General features: G+C 42.0%; 1 protein-coding gene across 2 annotated transcripts in view; it reads left to right on the top strand.

Moving 5' to 3' along the window:
* The first annotated feature begins 4,277 nt into the window (after window positions 1-4,277).
* The window catches only part of LOC146963273 (creatine kinase, testis isozyme-like), a 205,431-nt gene continuing 191,352 nt past the window's right edge, over window positions 4,278-18,356 (top strand). For both annotated transcript variants that reach the window (XM_085767436.1, XM_085767435.1), the window contains exons 1-2: window positions 4,278-4,506; window positions 8,966-9,120. In XM_085767436.1, the coding sequence (XP_085623562.1) occupies window positions 4,314-4,506; window positions 8,966-9,120 (348 nt within the window). In that variant the 5' untranslated portion in view covers window positions 4,278-4,313. The remainder of the gene's footprint in view (window positions 4,507-8,965; window positions 9,121-18,356) is intronic.

An 18,356-nucleotide genomic window follows, 5' to 3' on the forward strand; every position in this document is an offset into this window, starting at 1 on the left:
TTCTCCATAAAGTGCTGAAAAATAATCTTTTTTTTTTTAAGAATTTGTCAAGCGAACAGTACTTTTTTTTGGTCTTTTTTGGGATGTTGAGGGTGATATCTTAAAATCGAGTTGCAACAAACCCCAGAATCTTTTTTTCATTCCTCCCCCTATGTGTCCAGATACTCTCTGCCAAATTTTATAGTTGTATGACTATTTATGCCATTGTAGTACCTAAATATTTGCATTTACATAATTTCGCCAGCAAAATTACCCAAGAAAGGGGTTTTGGCCCCTGTAGCTTTCCAGCAGCTAGTTGACCGGGTCGTCCACCCAGGTTTTAATCCTTGAAGTTCCTAGATATAATTTCTGGTGTCAAACCTTTTACAACGCTCCATGTCTGTTTTTTTGCTTTGCCCCCTGGGTATAGTGTATTAATCCCTTAGAGGGGAAATTAAAATAGGCTAACGATAAAGACAAAACAATACATTTATCGAAATGGACCCATTCACAAGTGGGTAACGTAGATTCACCCACATTAATATGAGACTTTTTTATAACCAAATACAAACTCCTTATTGTCTCTTTAATGTATTTTGGAATTTAAATGCATTTAATTGATGTTTTACCATTAACAGTGTGGTTCTGTCCAGATGCAGATAGTTGTCTGACTTTTTAAGTAGGCGATCCCGTTTTTTGATCAATGAAATAAGAAAACCTGGTTATTCAGTATCCCTGTATAGGCTACATGATAAATACAGTGTCCCGGTTTCTGATTAGGCTCCTGCGTCTTATGTGCGTATGTGTGTTTCATGTTTATTGTTTAGCCTACAACAGGAAGCGCAACTACTAGGAAATATGTAGGTCAGAAAATGTACAAATTAAAAATGCTGCCATGTTATATAACTTAATAAAAGAAAAGAAAATTTGATGCAGACTGATCGGTTCATTGTAAAACATGCATTTATTGATGTAAAAGTTGTGTAAAACTTGTAAACAGCCGTCATTTGGATAAACCGACCGCACATTGGGGATCTAAACAGTTAGCCTACTTTCTCGCATGAAAAAATATTAAAACATAGTAATAGTAAAAGGTTAAAGGTTTTTCTGTTGTTGTTCTGGTAATTCTACAAAAACAAACAAAATGTGCATCTCTAAAATGAGTTTTTGAAAATGTGTTCACCTGGCTTTTAAAGGCATTATTCAGTTTTTTCTGGAGCATAGAGCTTAATTGAAGGTCAGAAAGAGCGTCTAAAAGTTTTTCTAGAGTAAAAATTTTCCAGAGGAGGAGGCACCGACTTTTTTCTTTTGCTTCCTACACCCATGCTTAGATATTTGCTTTTGTAATGTTACAAAAAACGATTAAATTTATAATTTATGCCTTTACATGGTATGTAACTTTAATTTCTGTCCATGTAACTGGTGTGGAGCAATATGAGAGAGATTAATCAGGTTATATGATGTGATCTTATGTGCAAAATCCCCAGTTATATTCAGAAATGTGAATTAGTAGGCTAGTGAAATGTAATGTGTGCAGAAGGAGTCACCTGATGGGAGGAGAGATGCTCGGCTATAAATTACGATCTCGAGTCATCTCAAGCAGGGACGCCGCTGGTTTGTGATCTTCGTTTCAACCCCTGGAAGTAATAGTAGAGCCCAAGTCTGTCAGCAACAGGTAGGAGGAAAAACAGATGTGGGTAGAGGATCCAAATATTGTAGGCGAGACCGGTTGATGATGGTTGTAACATGACTTACAGTTGTCACACTTCCAGTTTCTCCTATATGGAACAAGATATGAATCATCAGATTCACGCTCGGTTTAGTGCTATTTCCATATGTGAAAAGGTATAGTAGCCTGTGGCAGAAACAGAAGAATATTTTAATAATTTTGAGGCAAGAAAGTATTTTTCCCCTTCATTTATTTTTGTGATAGCATCGCCTGCTTTGTAGTTAAACTCATCAAACAGGTTTATTGTGTGTCTATGTAGATTATCTTTCATGCAAGTTGTTAGATGTTTTAGCTGTTAGCTGTAAGGTAAGATAGTTACAAGAGCTTGGGGGTTGGTTGTAACAACAGCAATTTAGTAACCTTTTCCAACCAAACTTTTAATTGCATTTATTTTTTCTTTGTCTTTTAAGACCTATAGGCAATACCGACAGTCAAAGACAAATGGTTAAGGTTCAGGTGATGAGACTAATATAGTTGAGGCACACCATAGACACACACACACACACACACACACACACACACACACACACACACACACACACACACACACACACACACACACACACACACACACACACACACACACACACACACACACACAGTTATATTAAAAAGTAATTTAAGTGTTGAATAAAAAGCTAATACTTATTTAATAATGTTACATATCAACTGACCCAGACTATGGGGTGAATTGTAAAATTTCACTTCTTGTGTTTGAGACTAAACCATACATTTTCTGTTTGTGTTGCAGAGATAACAGCAACACAATTTAATAGCAGACACATGTAACTATATTTTCTCTCACATTTTGAACGCACTGGCTTAAAAGAGCTCCAAGATACAGACAGAAGAGTATTGTTACTCTGGCATAATATGACTCAAGTAAAAGTAAAAAGTAGTGATCCAAATAATTACTTGAGTAAGAGTAAGAAAGTACTTCTTGAAAAAAAAACTTGCTGATCAGGGCATGAATGTAATCAAGGAGACAAAAATATAAAATAGCAATGTGCAAATTCAGATATTCATCAACTTAAACTAAAACAATAACAAATTAAATCTTAGTATAATAAATTAAGCCAAATTCAGTCACTTAATAACCTTTTGGGTTTAATTTATCCATTAAAATAGACTCATCGGCACAATTAAAATCAAAATTGACTTAAATATTTGAAAAAACAAAACAAAAACATTATACTTGTTCAGGCCTAATAGATAAAGGCGTTTTGTTTATTATAAATTGCGGTATTTTATTCACCAAAATCAAACAATGGACAAACAGTTGGCTCAAATATTGGTAGGAACAAATCTGCTCTTTCAAAAATATTGGTAAGGACATGTCCATACTGTCCATACTGTCCATAGGCAAACCTACACTCTTGATGACAGTGTAGTCTGAAGTAGTCTCTCTATCTCTCCACTGCCAATTTAAAACATTAAAAATACCCCCAAAAAATATCAAAAAAAAAAGAAAAAGAAAAAAAGTAACACTTTATTTGAATGGGTGCTCATAATACTGACATAGGAATTATTATTCCTTCATAGGAAGGAAAGAGAAACGCTGCACACTCAGCTCCAAGTGCAAGAAATGTATTTGACAATGTTTCGGCCAGTACAAGGCCTTTGGCAAGTCTTGTGTGGAATGGCAAGAGGAGTGGCTAAGGGTACACACCTGTTGCATATCTGTCATTATTCATAAATCACAAGTCACATGCAAGCCTAGATAGAAAAAAAGAGGGAGAACGAAAGGGAAAAGAACTGCTTCACATAAAAGGAGTATCCTAAATACAAGAAAAAAACATTTCTTTGAGAAAAACAATGATAATGAAATGACAACACAATCTGGAGGATAAGGAAAAAATAAAGGTGAATACATTCAAAGGTTATGGGTCAGCTGCCACCGGACGTAAACAAAATGACATTAATTGCACTAAAAAATTTTAACGCATTAAATGTTTAAAATTAATTGCCAAAATGAATGCGTTGATTTTGACAGCACTAATCGTAATGTGACATTAAACTGTCATATTATATGGGTGGTTTTGACACTGTTATAAACTGATTTGACTATGTAATGACACTTAATGACAGTTAAAATCATTATTACATTACTGTAGGAGGGAAATGTGACAGTTATAAACTCATTTGGCAGTGTAGTTATACTTGAATTAATGAATTAATGTATTTCGAACATGTCTAAATGTCTAAATGAAATAAAGAAAGAAAGAAAAGCTTAATGACATCTTAATGAAAAGGACAACATTTATGACAATTGTAATGATCTTGTGACAGTGTCAAAACCATTCATACATTACAGTTTAATGTCACATTAAGATGTCAGGCTAAATGGGTTTGTTTTTTTGTTTTTTTTAACTTTGACAATTAGGTCTTCTATGACATGTTTATGTTATGTTGTCCTGGTTTATGTCAAGTTGTCATAACTAAGACATCTCAAACAATGTCAACTTTGCACCAAAAGGGGCATAACTTTCCGAATTACAATAAAAGACAACTGTGATGTTTATGACAGGGTTATGTGTAAAATGTGGTCATGACTGAGCTGCAGACCTGATGCCGACCGGTTTGTTTCACTGTGCAGGGATCAGCCATGCCTTTCAGTAACACATACAACCGGGTGAAGATGAAGTTCGCTTCCAAGCAGGAGTTCCCGGACCTCAGTCAACACCACAACCTCATGACCGACTTCCTGACTCCGGACATGTACGAGCGTCTGAGAAGCAAACAGACGCCCAGTGGATTTAGTCTGGATGATGTCATCCAGCCCGGGATTGATAACCCAGGTAGAAAAAACAAAAAACAGCTTTTTGCACTGTGACCTTGCTGCAGGGATAAAGTGTGAGCAACAGATTCAGACATATGGAGACCAGTTAGCTGCTGCCCCCTCCTCCATTATCACAGATACACTTCACAGCTTTATTATAGAAAATGGTAAAAGATTACAGTGTTGCATAATGTATGCAGAGAGCAGCTGATAATCCACAGCTGTGTCAGTGTGTTGCTGCCTACAGCTTTAAAGGGATAGTTTAACATTTTGGCAATTTCTCCTATCACCATAATCCCTATAGTCATCATAGCAGTAGGTTCATTACCTTTAATTATCGGTGCATGTTGTTTTGAGATCGGCGGGGCAGAGACGTGAGCAGCTCAGTGAACACAATGGAGGTGAACGGTACAGGTCCCCTGTTCCTCATCAAACTCATCAAATACACAATCCAACAACTCCACAACGCTCTGGTGGACAAGTTGTGACCTGCACATTCACCACGCTATGAGATAATAATGTATAATTATGCAACATTAAAACACATGAAGAAAATACTCTGAACTACTCGTGCTGTTGAAATCAGAGCAGCCGTGTCTGAAATGTAGTTCCGGCTGCATTTGCCTGAAAAACAACTCTGTCTCTAACGTTACATGATTATTTCATAACTACTGCCAGTAAACCTGGAACTCCGTCAGCGTTTTTAGCACTTCTTGTTCCCTCGTCTAAAAGTCAATACTTTTTTGAAGGGGACTTTTGGTAAAATACCTCAAATTTGGTCTGTAAGCTTAGAGGGATAGTTCAACATTTTGGCAAATTGGCCCATTGCCATAATCGCTATAGTCATAGTAGTAATAGGTTCATTACCTTTAATTGTAGGTGCAAGCTATTTTCAGTACGGCGGAGCGCAGCAGCTGGCTGCTCAGAGCTACACTATGGAGGCTAACGGAATTTCTTGGTTTCCCTCATTAAACTCATCAAATTCAACATCCCAAAACTCCACAGCGCTTTTGTAGACAAGTTGTGACCTGCACAACCACCACGCTATGAGATAATGACGGAACGATACGAAACGGAGCCGTTTTCGAGGTAAATACAGGGTAAATACGGAGACTGCTTGCTGAAAAACTGTCCCTGAACGCAACGCGCATCAGCGGTTTTGTATGAATTTACCTCGAAAACGGCTCTGTACGCACAGAAAACACCACATTTACATCAATAAATAAATGTTTTACAATGAACCAGGCCGATCTCAGAGCTGGCAAGAGACTCTCCGGTAAGGCATATTGAACGGCTAAATGCCGTTAACGGGACGAGAGCAGTCAAAACGGCGGTTTAAAGCTAGCTACAGCGAGGGTGGGTTCACTTCCTGTTTACAAAGTAAAAGCAACAATTCTATGGTAATGGCTTTCCTTATGATAAAAGGCAACGGGTGTTTTATTTTGTGAAAATAACCGGAAGTGCGTTGCTCACTACGGCTAGCTTTAGTGACGCCGACCTCGTCGAAACAAAATTGTAAACAGTTGGTATTTTGTCAGATTTTCAACACGTTGGGGATCTAAACGACTACTTTCTCGCCTGAAAATGTTTCAAATGTTCATGCGCATTTCCACTAGCATGGCTCGGCTCGATACGGCTCGGCTCGGCACGGCTCGGCTCGGTTTGGTTGTGTTTCCATTACAACTGAGTATCACTAGTGCCGCCATGACGTCATTTACACAGCGCCGAGCAACGCTCTAAACTCTGTAAATATATAACTTTAGCAACATTTGAAACATTTTCAGGCAACCTTTCTCAGGTTTCACAGGTTGGTCAAGCTTGTCAGCAAGGATCCATTCCCCTCCGACCATCCCCGATCATCCTCAGTCTATGTTTGTTTGCTGGAGTTGATGATGTTCTTAGGGGACAGTTACGTATCCAATGTCCATGTTGGCGACAATGATGGCAGACGTCACTGGGAACTTTTCTTCCTGAGTTCCTGTGTCCTTTCTTTTTGTGTCCATGACTGAGTTGTCCATGTTGATGTCCATAGTCCATACACAGAAAACCATTGTTGTACCTTCTGGTCCTGACACTTCAACCATGGGCATGTTGAAGGCTATATCTTGATTGGAATGGTGTAGTCTGTGTGCAATTGGAGAAGATGATGGAACAGGCACATCAGAATGGGCTGCTCCTGGTTTTTTGTTGTGGCGTGGTGGAGTCCGTTTCTCTTCCCTTGCTGGGTGTTGCAGAGTTGTATGACGGTGGAGCTGAGGGATGATGGTGGATGGCCGTTGAGGTCTGGATCCAGCTTCAAAGCTGTCAACTGTGGAAACAAAGAAAAGGAAATCTATAAGCTTGGTGCTGTAGTGTTAGTGTGAGTTGCATTTTTCTTTCTTTTTCAAAATTTTCTCTCTCTTTTTTTTTTTAAGCAATTCTTGTGTTGCTGTACAAACATTTCAAATATTTAAAATTTTAGTTCCCACATTTTCCCTTTTCATAACATCCACAATCGGTCCCCCCGGAGTCATCTCAACGGAATATTCCCCATTTCAAATGGAGATCGTGCACGATAATTCAATACAGACGTCTCTGTAAGGATCGCTTTGTTTGTGCTACAAGCAATCAAAAGCAAATCACTTCGTTTAAGGCTACAAGTGATTCCAAAGGAGGTCATTTTGTTTATGCTACAAATGATCAAAAGCAAATCACTTTCTTGAAGGCCACAAAGTGATTAAAAAGAACCGGTCGCTTCGTTTATGCTACAAGCGATATCCTAAAAAGCATCATTTTTGTTTAAGGCGACAAAATGATTAAAAAGAACAGTCACTTCGTTTATGCTACAAGCGATAAAAAGCAAATCACTTTCTTTAAGGCTAGAAAGTGATTAGAAAGTACCTGATCGCTTTGTTTGTGCTACAAGCGACAAAAAGCAAATCACTTAGTTTAGGTTACAAGTAATTCAAAACCGATCATATTGTTCATGCTACAATCGACCAAAAAGCAAATCACTTCGTTCAGGCTACAAGTAATTTAAAAGCCGATCCCTTTGTCCCTGCTACAAAGTGATCAAAAAGCAGATCTCTTAGTTTGTGCTACAAGTGATCAAAAAGCCGACCGATTGTGGATAACATGAGAAATTAAAATGTTATGTCTAATTAAACCCAAATTTTAGAGAAAAATAATTTAAATGTCAATATTTCAGTGCTCACCAGATGAATTTCCCTGACTTAGTTCGCAGAATTCCAGCGGCAATGATCCAGGACGACAGTAGCAGCCCTCCCCTCTTTTTGAGGTTTGGAGGCTGGAAAACTTTTCTCTTTCCAGGCTGGCCTGTCGCTGCCAGCCGTCCATCCCAGACGATTGCACGAGGAATCCCGGACGAGCCCCCAAATTGTCGTGGAAATTTTCTGTTGCTGTTGCTGGTGAAAAATGAAATAGAGACTTGGCCGGCCATGATGATTTTATTTCCTTGCAAGGAAAGGTCCATTCGACCCGAGTGGGTGATGTTAATGAAAAGACAAAGATAATGGGGAGACCTAAACATTTATACTTGAGGAACTCCCCTTCAGGTATATTCCACACCCCTTTGTCTGCTGCAGGGGTCAGCCCCCTACTCAGGATATCTTTTCAGGTATTGGCACCGACATCCTGGGGTGTGATTAAGAGGTCTAATCAATGCACTTTAAAATACAAAAGGGTTTGAGTATATCATGAGGAAATGAGAGGTTGGATGTCTCTGGAACTTGAAATGCAATTACAAGGTCTAGACATTAGAATACACAAATGGGTGACAAACAAAAGAGGATCTGATACCTTGGAGGGAAAGCAGGGGGTAGGGACGTCACAAGTGATTAAAACAAAGGAATATTCAAATTTACCATTACAGTACAGACCTAAGGCAGTGCTGCTCTTCTGTCTAACCGGTCTAAGCACAAACAAACTTCTGCTACAGCCACAATTGTTAGATTTCATCAATGAGACCAACATTTATCCCCTAAAAAGAGTTTAACCAGCCGGTGGAAAACCTCTAAAAGCCATCGGGTAAGTTAATTAGCGGTCGTTTTCTCCCCGGGGTGACGATGGTAGGCTGGCCGGCGGAGCACGTCAGGAGCCGGGCTGCTGCCTCTGTGATGAACCGGTCGCTGCTCGGACCTGGAGCTTCACTTCTCCGAAAAACAAAAATGACACTCATCGGCCAATCAGTGGAAGGCAGTCGGCTGGCGTCACGTTTTAGTAATGCTTCGGCTCGCTTGGAACCAGGGCTGAGGTGATACCAAAAGTGTACCTGGTTGCAGGTACTGCGTGCTAGTGGAAACACGCAAATAGCGCGCCGAGCCGAGCCGAGTCGAGCCGAAGCGCGCTAGTGGAAATGCGCCAGTCTCGGCAGGTAGCCAGTTCTCACTCTGTAGACTGTGTTTGTGTTTAGCACATTCAGATAGTGAGGATGTGAGTCTGTGTTTTCTGTCCATTGTCTCCTCTGACTCTACGTAAAGGCCGTCCCTTCGTCTTGAGCGTTGGCTGCATCGCCGGCGACGAGGAGACGTACGAGGTCTTCAAGGAGCTGCTGGACCCCGTGATCCAGGGCCGACACGGAGGATACAAGCCCACAGACAAGCACAAGACCGACCTCAACTCAGACAACCTGAAGGTAGTTGAAACGTTAGTGGATTTAAGAGCCATAAACTACCTCAGTGTCGTTTCACATCTCCTCTCTGTGTCCATGTCCAGATACAAAAGATACAGCATGAGATGAACAAACAAACAAAAACAAAATGAGTATTGCGGTGAAGCTGTGTTGAAAGTAAGATACATAATTTTTACACTGAAAACAAAATATATTCTTGACTTAATCAGATTTGGGGCAAAACTTAGACTGGAAGACGATTTGGGACGATGTTACTGAAGCATCAAAAAACCCATCAAATCATCAATATATACACCTGAAACATATATAGCTATATATATATTAGGGCTGTCAAACGATTAATTTTTTTAATCGCGATTAATCGCATTTTTTCCATAGTTAACTCGCGATTAATCTCTATTAAAAATATTATATATGGCGCTTTGGACTTTCAACCCTCCAAAGTGTTATAATCTCTAGACAAACAACTTTTAGACCAGACCTAGCAGGCCTAGTACCTAATCATAACACATGATGCATGAAACTCACACAGAATTGAAACGAATTGCATCCAGTGGAAATTGCCCTTTACTTTGCTACGCCTCTGCCTGGCCATGTGCATTTGTTGACAACAGAAGCCGTCAAAAAATCAATACATCGCCATGGATAGAGTTGTGGATATATGTTAGACTGTGTATATTTGTGTAGCAACCAACTTGAAGGTGCCTTACCGCCACCTACTGGACTGGAGGTCCCACACTCCAGTCCTCCAGTCCAGCAGACAGAGGACAAAATGGGCCGCGATTAACCGCGATTAAAAAATTTAATCGCGTTAATTTTTTAAATTAATCTAATCGCGATTAACGCGTTAACTCTGACAGCCCTAATATATATACACACCTCACAGAGCAGATAACATCTATAGACATTAAATCATTTTGCCCCCAGCGAAGCTTTGTCTCTTTTGCACATGTTTGGATCTCAGGGGAAAACAATAAAACAATATTAAATATGGTTGACAGGTCTGACAGCGGCAAAAAAAAAAGTTTTTTCATGCTGGAAACCTCTCCCTGACATCTCCAAGACTCAATGGCGTCGAAGCTTCTTGTACGTTTGCATACCTGGACCCAGATAGCACACGTACGTCTGGCCGACGTCGGCCTGAGGTTGGACGTCGGCCCTATAATTTATAACATCTGTCAAGCATCGGCCCATGGGCGAATATCTTCAAATTTGATACTCATTTGTGCCAGCTCATCAAACGTCTCTGGTGCGTCGGCTTTAAGTCGGCCGCAGACCTGCCCACAGACGGCGGGACCTCCTGCCAGTTTGGTCCAGAGACGTCGACGGAGTGCGTTTCAGGTAAGTTACTTGGGATATATTGCCAAAAAAAAAAGAAAAGTTAGGCCTATTTCGTTTATTTTGTAAAAGTTAAAGGTTTCCGGTGAGTGGCGAGGTACAACGCGGTCGAAATAATAGGCTACCAGCACAGGTGCCAGCTTATTTATAACTGTATTTGGCGTTAACGTTAGTTTAACTTAACGTTAGTTATCCTAACATAACGGTTACAGCCGACACCAATAAAATGTTAAGTCCTATTTTTTTCCCTCTATTGGACGTTATCTGGCTGGAAAAAGGTAGAAGTGACGGGACCGGTAAGCCGTTGTCAAAGCAAAAAAAAAAAAAAAAAAAAGCTCCAGAACTAGAGGGGGGGCTGGCCGGCCTGCTGCCCGGGCATAAGGCCGGCCGACTTAACCCCATTTACAGTATGCTGACTTTTGACCTTACCTCACATCAATTCCTTCATAGGTGTCTTCCTCATTTCTTTTGCATACTGTTCCTGGGGTCTTATTCTACTTCTGGTATCATTTTGGTGGAATTCTACTGTAGAAATGTGGAGAAAAATAACCTTAAAGCAGATATCAGTGGAATGTTTTTGTTAATATAAGTCCTAAATAGTCCTATTTTCCGTCAGCAATCACTTACATGAAGTATTTCAGCCTAAACACGAGTCTCTCCGTCACTCTGCTCTGCTGTAACCCGAGGAGAAAATTTTCCTTGTGGGATACAAGTGTTATCCAATGAGGGGAGAGAACGGCATGAAGGGCTGTGTGTGCAGCCAAGGGATGCGCGTGAATGTGGTGACGTAGCACGAGGACCAATTGATGCCTGACAAGGGCGGGGGCTGCTAACTCATGGTGCGTTCAAGGAAACTCATACTTTGTGTTTTTCCTTCCTGTGAAGTCATACCAGTTCGATCTGGTACGAGTTCACAGGTCGGAAGTTACGAGTGGCCGTTATAGGGAACTTTCACAGACAACAGGACGTAGTTGTGACTTGAAGCTGTAACTTACGGTTTCAAAAGCCTGCCTTGAACACAGCATTAGCCGAAACGGCCGTGCCGCTGTTATCTGCTTTAAAGTCACCCCTATAATAAAACCCATTTACAGTATGCTGACCTTTGACCTTACCTCACATCAATTCCTTCATAGGTGTGTTCCTCATTTCTTTTGCATACTGTTCCTGGGGTCTTATTCTACTTCTGGTATCATTTTGGTGGCATTCTACTGTAGAAATGTGGAGAAAAATAACCTTAAAGTCAGAGGCAGGGAAGTGAAGTTTTACACGATGGCAGAGGGAAAGGGCTTGAGAGTGTGATTGTTGCTGAGATTTAATCAGGTTGATTTGTCAGTGATTTATGACAAGACCGGACACTGCACAGAGCAGCAACCACGAAGACTTGTCATCTCACTGGTCATTAAATAAGACACATTGTTTACTCCAGCACTCCTTAATTCTTTACCAATTCTCCGCCGGACCGCGGCGTGTTTTTTCCTTTTTATTTTGCAGAGCAGTGAGCGAGTGAGCAAGCACCTGATAAACAGCGGATGCGCACCAGATGATTGACCGGGGCAAAAACTGAAACGAGAGGCATACAGAGAGGAAAACACAGCATATCGGCTACAATATAATGTAGGTAGCCTATGTCCAAAAGGCTTTGTCCTGTCGTCACGACGTGAGTGAGGGAGGATGGTGGTTCAAGTTTAGTGATGAGGAAACTGTCACTAGGTGCGTTTCCATTACCCCTTGAAATGCGCAAAACCTAAATATCGAAATTAAAAACTGGTAATGGAAACACCTACATTTCGAAAAAAACTCTCAAATATCGCAAAAAAGTTTTTAGTTTTTGAGACGAATCGATACAAACTTGTATCGCAAAAGTGTAATGGAAACACTTTTTCTACACATCACCGGCGTCAGCGGAGTTGTGTGTGTCCACGCTGTGTTGGTTTATGTAACTTGAGGGGACAAATGAACCACATGTTTATTGTCATGCATTGCTGACGTGGGCATCGTTTCTCAATAAATTAGAAAAACCTTTCCTATCATTCTCCTTTTCCGTGCATGGTTGAAGGAGACTGGCTCGCATCCAGGCTCCACTCCCTCCTGCGCCGAAATGTCACCTTAAAGCAGAAGTAAGTGGTCCGGTCGTTTTCGCTAATGCTGCGTTCCAGGCAGGCTTTTGAAATCGTAAATTACAGCTTCAAGTCACAACTTACGACTTTGTAGCGTTTCAGGCAACCCACTCGTGTTTTTCCGACCTGTTTTACCGGTGAAAGTCACTATAACGGCCACTCGTAACTTCCGACCGGTGAACTCGTACCAGATCGAACTGGTACCACTTCACGGTCGGAAAAATACGAGTTTCCTTGAACGCACCATAACAGTCCTCATCGCTACGTCACCACATTCACGGCGTTCCTTGGCTGCACACACAGCCCTGCATGCCGTTCTCTCTCCTCATTGGATAAAAACTGTAGGATACGATAAATGTTTTCTCTTCGGCTCAGAGCAGAGCAGAGGGACTGACAGCAGAGCCGGCCCTCCCTATAAGCGAACTAAGCAGCTGCTTAGGGCCCCGCAGCCACTAGGGGGCCCCCAAACTTTGCTCAATCATTTGTCTAACCGTCTCTGACAAAGTGTAACCCTTGACCCAACTGGCAACAATGACCGTGACACGCATACGTAAACGTAACGCAGACTGTGGCCGTTGTCCGGTAACGAGCGCGCACCACCCCTTCCCCTTCTCTCCCCCCTGGCCCCCTCCCTCCCTCACTCACTGAGATCGCGATTTGCGAGGAGGTGATTAGCTTTTGGACAGCGACGATGTCCAAAAGGATATATCCGTCAGGTGCGGAAAATAGGAAAAAGAAGGTCAAGGATGAAAAAAAAAACAAGGACAAGGTAAGGCTAATTAATGTTATGTTTACTAGATGTACGTTTAGCCGAAAAACATGTCGGTGCTTGTGTTAGCTCACTTAGCTGGCTAGCTGCTACATACCAGCCTGCTGCAGTTAACATGTCCTGGCTGATTTTAAGGTCTGTTTACAGTGAAAAGATAACAGCTGTTTTCCTGTGAGGGGATAAAGGATCAATCACCCATTTATTAATGGCTGTCATGTTGCCACATCCTCATCCCCTGTGGCTGGTTCCAGTCATACAGTTGGTAAGTTTCTTGTTTGTTGCCACAATATGTTTATCTCTGTTGGAAAATTAAATTGTGTGTAAAGTGGCTAAAAAATTCTACTAATCTTCTCCACAGCTCCAATGGTTACTGCTGATGATGCTGCTGACCAACCAACATCCTCTATCTTCTTCTCAACTGAAGTTTTGTTTTAAGGGTTCTAGAATTTAGCTGTACAGATAATTTAAAGAAAATAAATCTGTTCAAACTGTAATCTTTTGTAGAATCTTTTATCTTTCTGCTACATCAAAAGTACTGCCGGTTTGGAGCCACCTATTGCCATTCACAATATTAACATTAACATTCAGACAAAAACAAAGTAGAAGAAAAAATGACAAGTGCAATTAGACAGCTTTAAGTGTTTAGACTCTAATTAGTAATGAAATATCTGCTCGCCATCATGTTGATAGAGGTACAATAAAATATGCAAGGGTTGCATACGGTAGCTGGTTTTATGAATATGTGATGATACACTGTGAGGCAGGGCCCCCAATTTTATCCTGCTTAGGGCCCCCAGATGTACAGGGCCGGCCCTGACTGACAGACCCGTGTTTCAGTCCAAACACTCTATGTAAGTGATTGCTGTCGGAAGATATAACTATTTAAGACTTATATTAACACAAATATATCACTTACTTCTGCTTTAAGTCACATAAACCAGTACGGGTGTGTGGACACAACCACCTTGATGTCAGCGCCTCATCACCACTGGTGTTTAAAGGCTCCGTTCTTTCTGCAGTCAGGTTAAAGCGCACATCCACCGTGTTGGTAAACAATTAATCCCTCTATATATCAACGGAGGCAACCGTGCTTGAGCAGCTTGGGTTGGAGGTGGTGTGAGTGCGGGCCAGCGAGGGACAGGGGAGGGGGCATTCGGGCTTCAGCACGGAACAACTGGCCCGTGTGAGTGCGTCCTTATTTGTGGCCGCTGCCAGCGCCACACGGGCTTTGCCTTTCAGTAATCAAGCGCTGTTTTTGTCTTTGTTAAAAACAGTAACAGCAACAGCTGTAGGCAGCTGAGATGGCGTAGCCACGAGTGTGCCAGTGCCACCCACAGAGGAAGCTGGCATACCCAAAAATGTGATGCATTTTTTGTTTTTGTTATAGTCTATAGCTTCTAACATGTTATCGATCAGTCAATACATTTGTAAAAATCGCCGTCAGGTGATGCGTTGCGACACCTGCACCGGCTCGCGGAGAAACTGGACTAATGGAATAATTAACGAGTTAAAGGCCAAACCACGCCGTCTTGCCCTTTAAATTGAGAGCTGCGCAGTGCGCACAGGAAAGCAGCGATATCGTTGTCCTCTTCTGCTTTGCGATATAAAACCATCAGGCCAAGCTGTTACATAACCATGTGATGAATGATGAGCCCAGTAGTTGTGTTCAGATGGTTAAATAGCTTTGTTGATCATGCGATCAAAGTAATTTAAGCGCCGTTACGCACGCCGCATCTCTCTCGTCCAGTGCGCTCCTCTCCTCTCCTCCCTCTCCAGTACCTGGCTGCTCAGCTCTGGGACCGGGGCTGAGAGACGTCACCGCTTTCATTCCGTCTGTGATCCCTTTGGTCAGCGCGTTTAGATCCGAGTGTGGCCTGAGTGTCCCACACCTGAGCTCTGTGCCATAGCGCGCAGCTCCAGCTCAATGAATGACAGCAGGTCTCCCAGTTACCTGCAGCTGCTGCTCAACACTGATCAGAGCAGCTCACCCTTTGCTGAGGTTTTGTATACGTTTCTTATGCTGCAGCTCCACAATATGTTTATTTGTCCCTCTCTCTATTAATGCGTTGGATCAAATTTTTATTCTGCGTTTGTATCCATCCAGCTCTCTGTCCACACTCTCCATGGCGGAAACGGTTACGCGCAAAACCCTCATTTAAATACTGCGGTTTGCGCGTGTTGTCATTTAGCATATTACTCATAGCAGATCATTGTGCTTACGCTAACCAGACACGCAAAAGTGTGTTTTTTGAATGACTTTGTTATTGATTTATTTGAGCACGTCATAAAACCTGTCCCTCTTCAGTCATTTCTAATATTAACACACACACACTTTGTACGTGTAGACACTCCGTGACTCTGCTGTTCTGGCCCTGACATCTCTTCCTCATCTTTCTCCTCTTTTTCTTCCTCACCGCAGTTCTCAGCCTCTGCAGATGAAATGAGGAGGGGGAGCCTATATTTGATTCGTCAGGGGCCAGCGGAGCCTTCGAGGAGTGAGATGCTGATGAAGAGGACTCACAAGTTATAATCTATTGATGACGGTTTTATTGATTGAATTTATGCTGTTTTGTAGCCTAACCTGAGTGAAGCATGAATAAAGTTTTTTTTAAACTTGACTTTTGCCTCTTAATTGTACATGCAGCACACAGGGATTATAATGTATTTATTTATTACGTAGGATTGTAGAATATTGTAGGCTACCTATAGTTCAAAAGGCCCGACCTAAATGAATAAAGGTCGTATGAATTATTTATAGGCTAAATATATGGAGCGCCTGGCGCTCCCGCTCCTGCTTTTATTGATCGCCGAGACGTCGGCCGGTGGTCGAGCTCGATCAAAGGCCGACGTCTCGGCGACATCTTGCCAATGAGCAAACGCTCTCCATGCGACGTCTTGGCGACGGAACTTGATGCGTCGGGAATACGTCGGCACGACGTATGTGTGCTATCTGGGGAACTACCAACAGCGAGGATAAACGCTGCACTGCTAAAACAGCTGGGCTCCAGACTAACTTTAATTTTTTTTACTCGGAGCACAGTGGCCCCTAACTTTTAAAATTTTAGGAGCGCGCATGCTGTAAATCGACACAGCGAATATTCACATTTCCTTCTCATTCATGATCCTCTGTGAGGAGGAATCTGGTATGTGTGTGGTCCGTGTGTCAAGGAATCTGGTATCTGTCATTACGTGTCAGGCAGATACCAGATTCCTTGAGTTGCCCCTTCCATGTTTAAAGGGCAACTTCGTTTTTTTTCAACCTGGGCCCTGTTTTCATATGTTTTTCTGTATGAGTGATGGACAATACTTTTATTGAGGTAGCTGCAGTATTGAGCCGGGCAGGCAGCCTGCAGGGTCCGTGTACGTTTCGTTAGTTAGATTTTTCCTTTAAACCGAACTGTCAGAAAACGAAAGTCAGCTGGTAATTTGGTTTTCCGTTTCAAACCAAAAACCAAAAAACCAAAATTCAGGCTGGTTTTTTGTTTTTTTGTTTTTAAAACGAAAAAACGAGGAAACCAAAATCAAATTACGGTAAAATTTTGATTGTCTTTTTGTTTTTGATCATAGACAACACATTAACGCCGATGACAGACCGGAAGTGTCGGAACTTCAAAATAAAAGCCCAGTGAATTGCGTTATAGCCACAGACTGTAGATGAATGGCCTATAAAATCTTTTTTTTTTCTTTGTAAATGTTGTGTTTTGAGCACATGGATACATTTTCACAGCTGTGTTTATTTTTTACACATGAGTGACAAGCCGATCGTTAATTAGTTCATATTTTCATGTACTGTTCTCCTCGCTGCGCTGGGTCTCTGTCTCCGTTGCGCTGTAGCGCTTCGCTTTTCTTCCATTCAGTCAGATCATTTTCACAACGTGTTCTGCGGCCCGTCTCCGGTCCCAACCGGGCTCCGGACAGGCTGTCCCTCTCTGAGAGGGTGAGGTCACGTCAGCTTCACTCCCGCATTAACGCCGATGACAGCCTGGAAGTGTCTGAACTTCAAAATAAAAGCCCAGTGAATTGAGTTATAGCCATAGACTGTACTGTAACCTATAAATAGCCTATGAAATCTTCTTTTTTCTTTTTTTTTGTGTTTTTTTTTTACACATTAGCGGCCAAGCTCATCATTAGTTCATCTTCCTCACGTGCCTCGGTCTGTCCGTTGCGCACGCTGCAGCGCTTCGCTCCCAGGTCAGTCAGAGCATTTTCACATGAGGTCAGCTTCACTCCAGTCAGTCTTCACAGACAGTCCATTAAGAGTTTCTGAACATTTCCTCCTCAGTTTGTCCCAGGCGGCGGCAGATTAATTAATTAAATTTTTTTATGGCTTGAATGCCATTATATGAGACCCGGCTATTAATTGAATACTGACTGATTGTTTTGTTATTTGAGGAATATAGCTATATTACGATCTGCTGCAGTAACGTTCGCCACCTTATGGAATAATGCTGCATGGGGCTGGGTCATAGACCAGCTCTTCTCAGAGACTCAACCCGACCCTGAGATCTCCAACCCCGGGCATATTTGGCAGGTGGCAGCGGCCCCTTTATGGTTCTTTTCTACTCTTTTCAGTCACATGAGATCCAGTCCCAGACCTCGGCTACAGTCCGGGATTTCATCAGGCTCCCTTCCCGGCACAGGGCACTCTATTGGCAGCTTAGATGAGGGGAATCGCCGTGCGTAATGGTCGCGCGTAATGACAGCTCCTCGCCGGTGAAACACAATAAACTGCGCTACTTCTTGCATGTTTGTCTCATGACATGGTGGAGCCGTCACAGAAGTCCGCTGTGAAAATGATCTGACTGAGTGGAAGCGAAGCGCTACAGCGTGCGCAATGGAGACAGAGAGACAGAAAGATTTTATAGGCCATTCATCTACAGTCTGTGGCTATAACGCAATTCACTGGGCTTTTATTTTGAAGTTCCGACACTTCCGGTCTGTCATCGGCGTTAATGTGTTGTTTAAGATCAAAAACAAAAAGACAATCAAAATTTTACCGTAATTTGATTTTGGTT

Source organism: Trachurus japonicus, chromosome 22, assembly GCF_045865225.1.
Source record: "Trachurus japonicus isolate A0001 chromosome 22, Traja_1.0".
In the NCBI taxonomy this organism is placed as follows: Eukaryota; Metazoa; Chordata; class Actinopteri; order Carangiformes; family Carangidae; genus Trachurus; species Trachurus japonicus.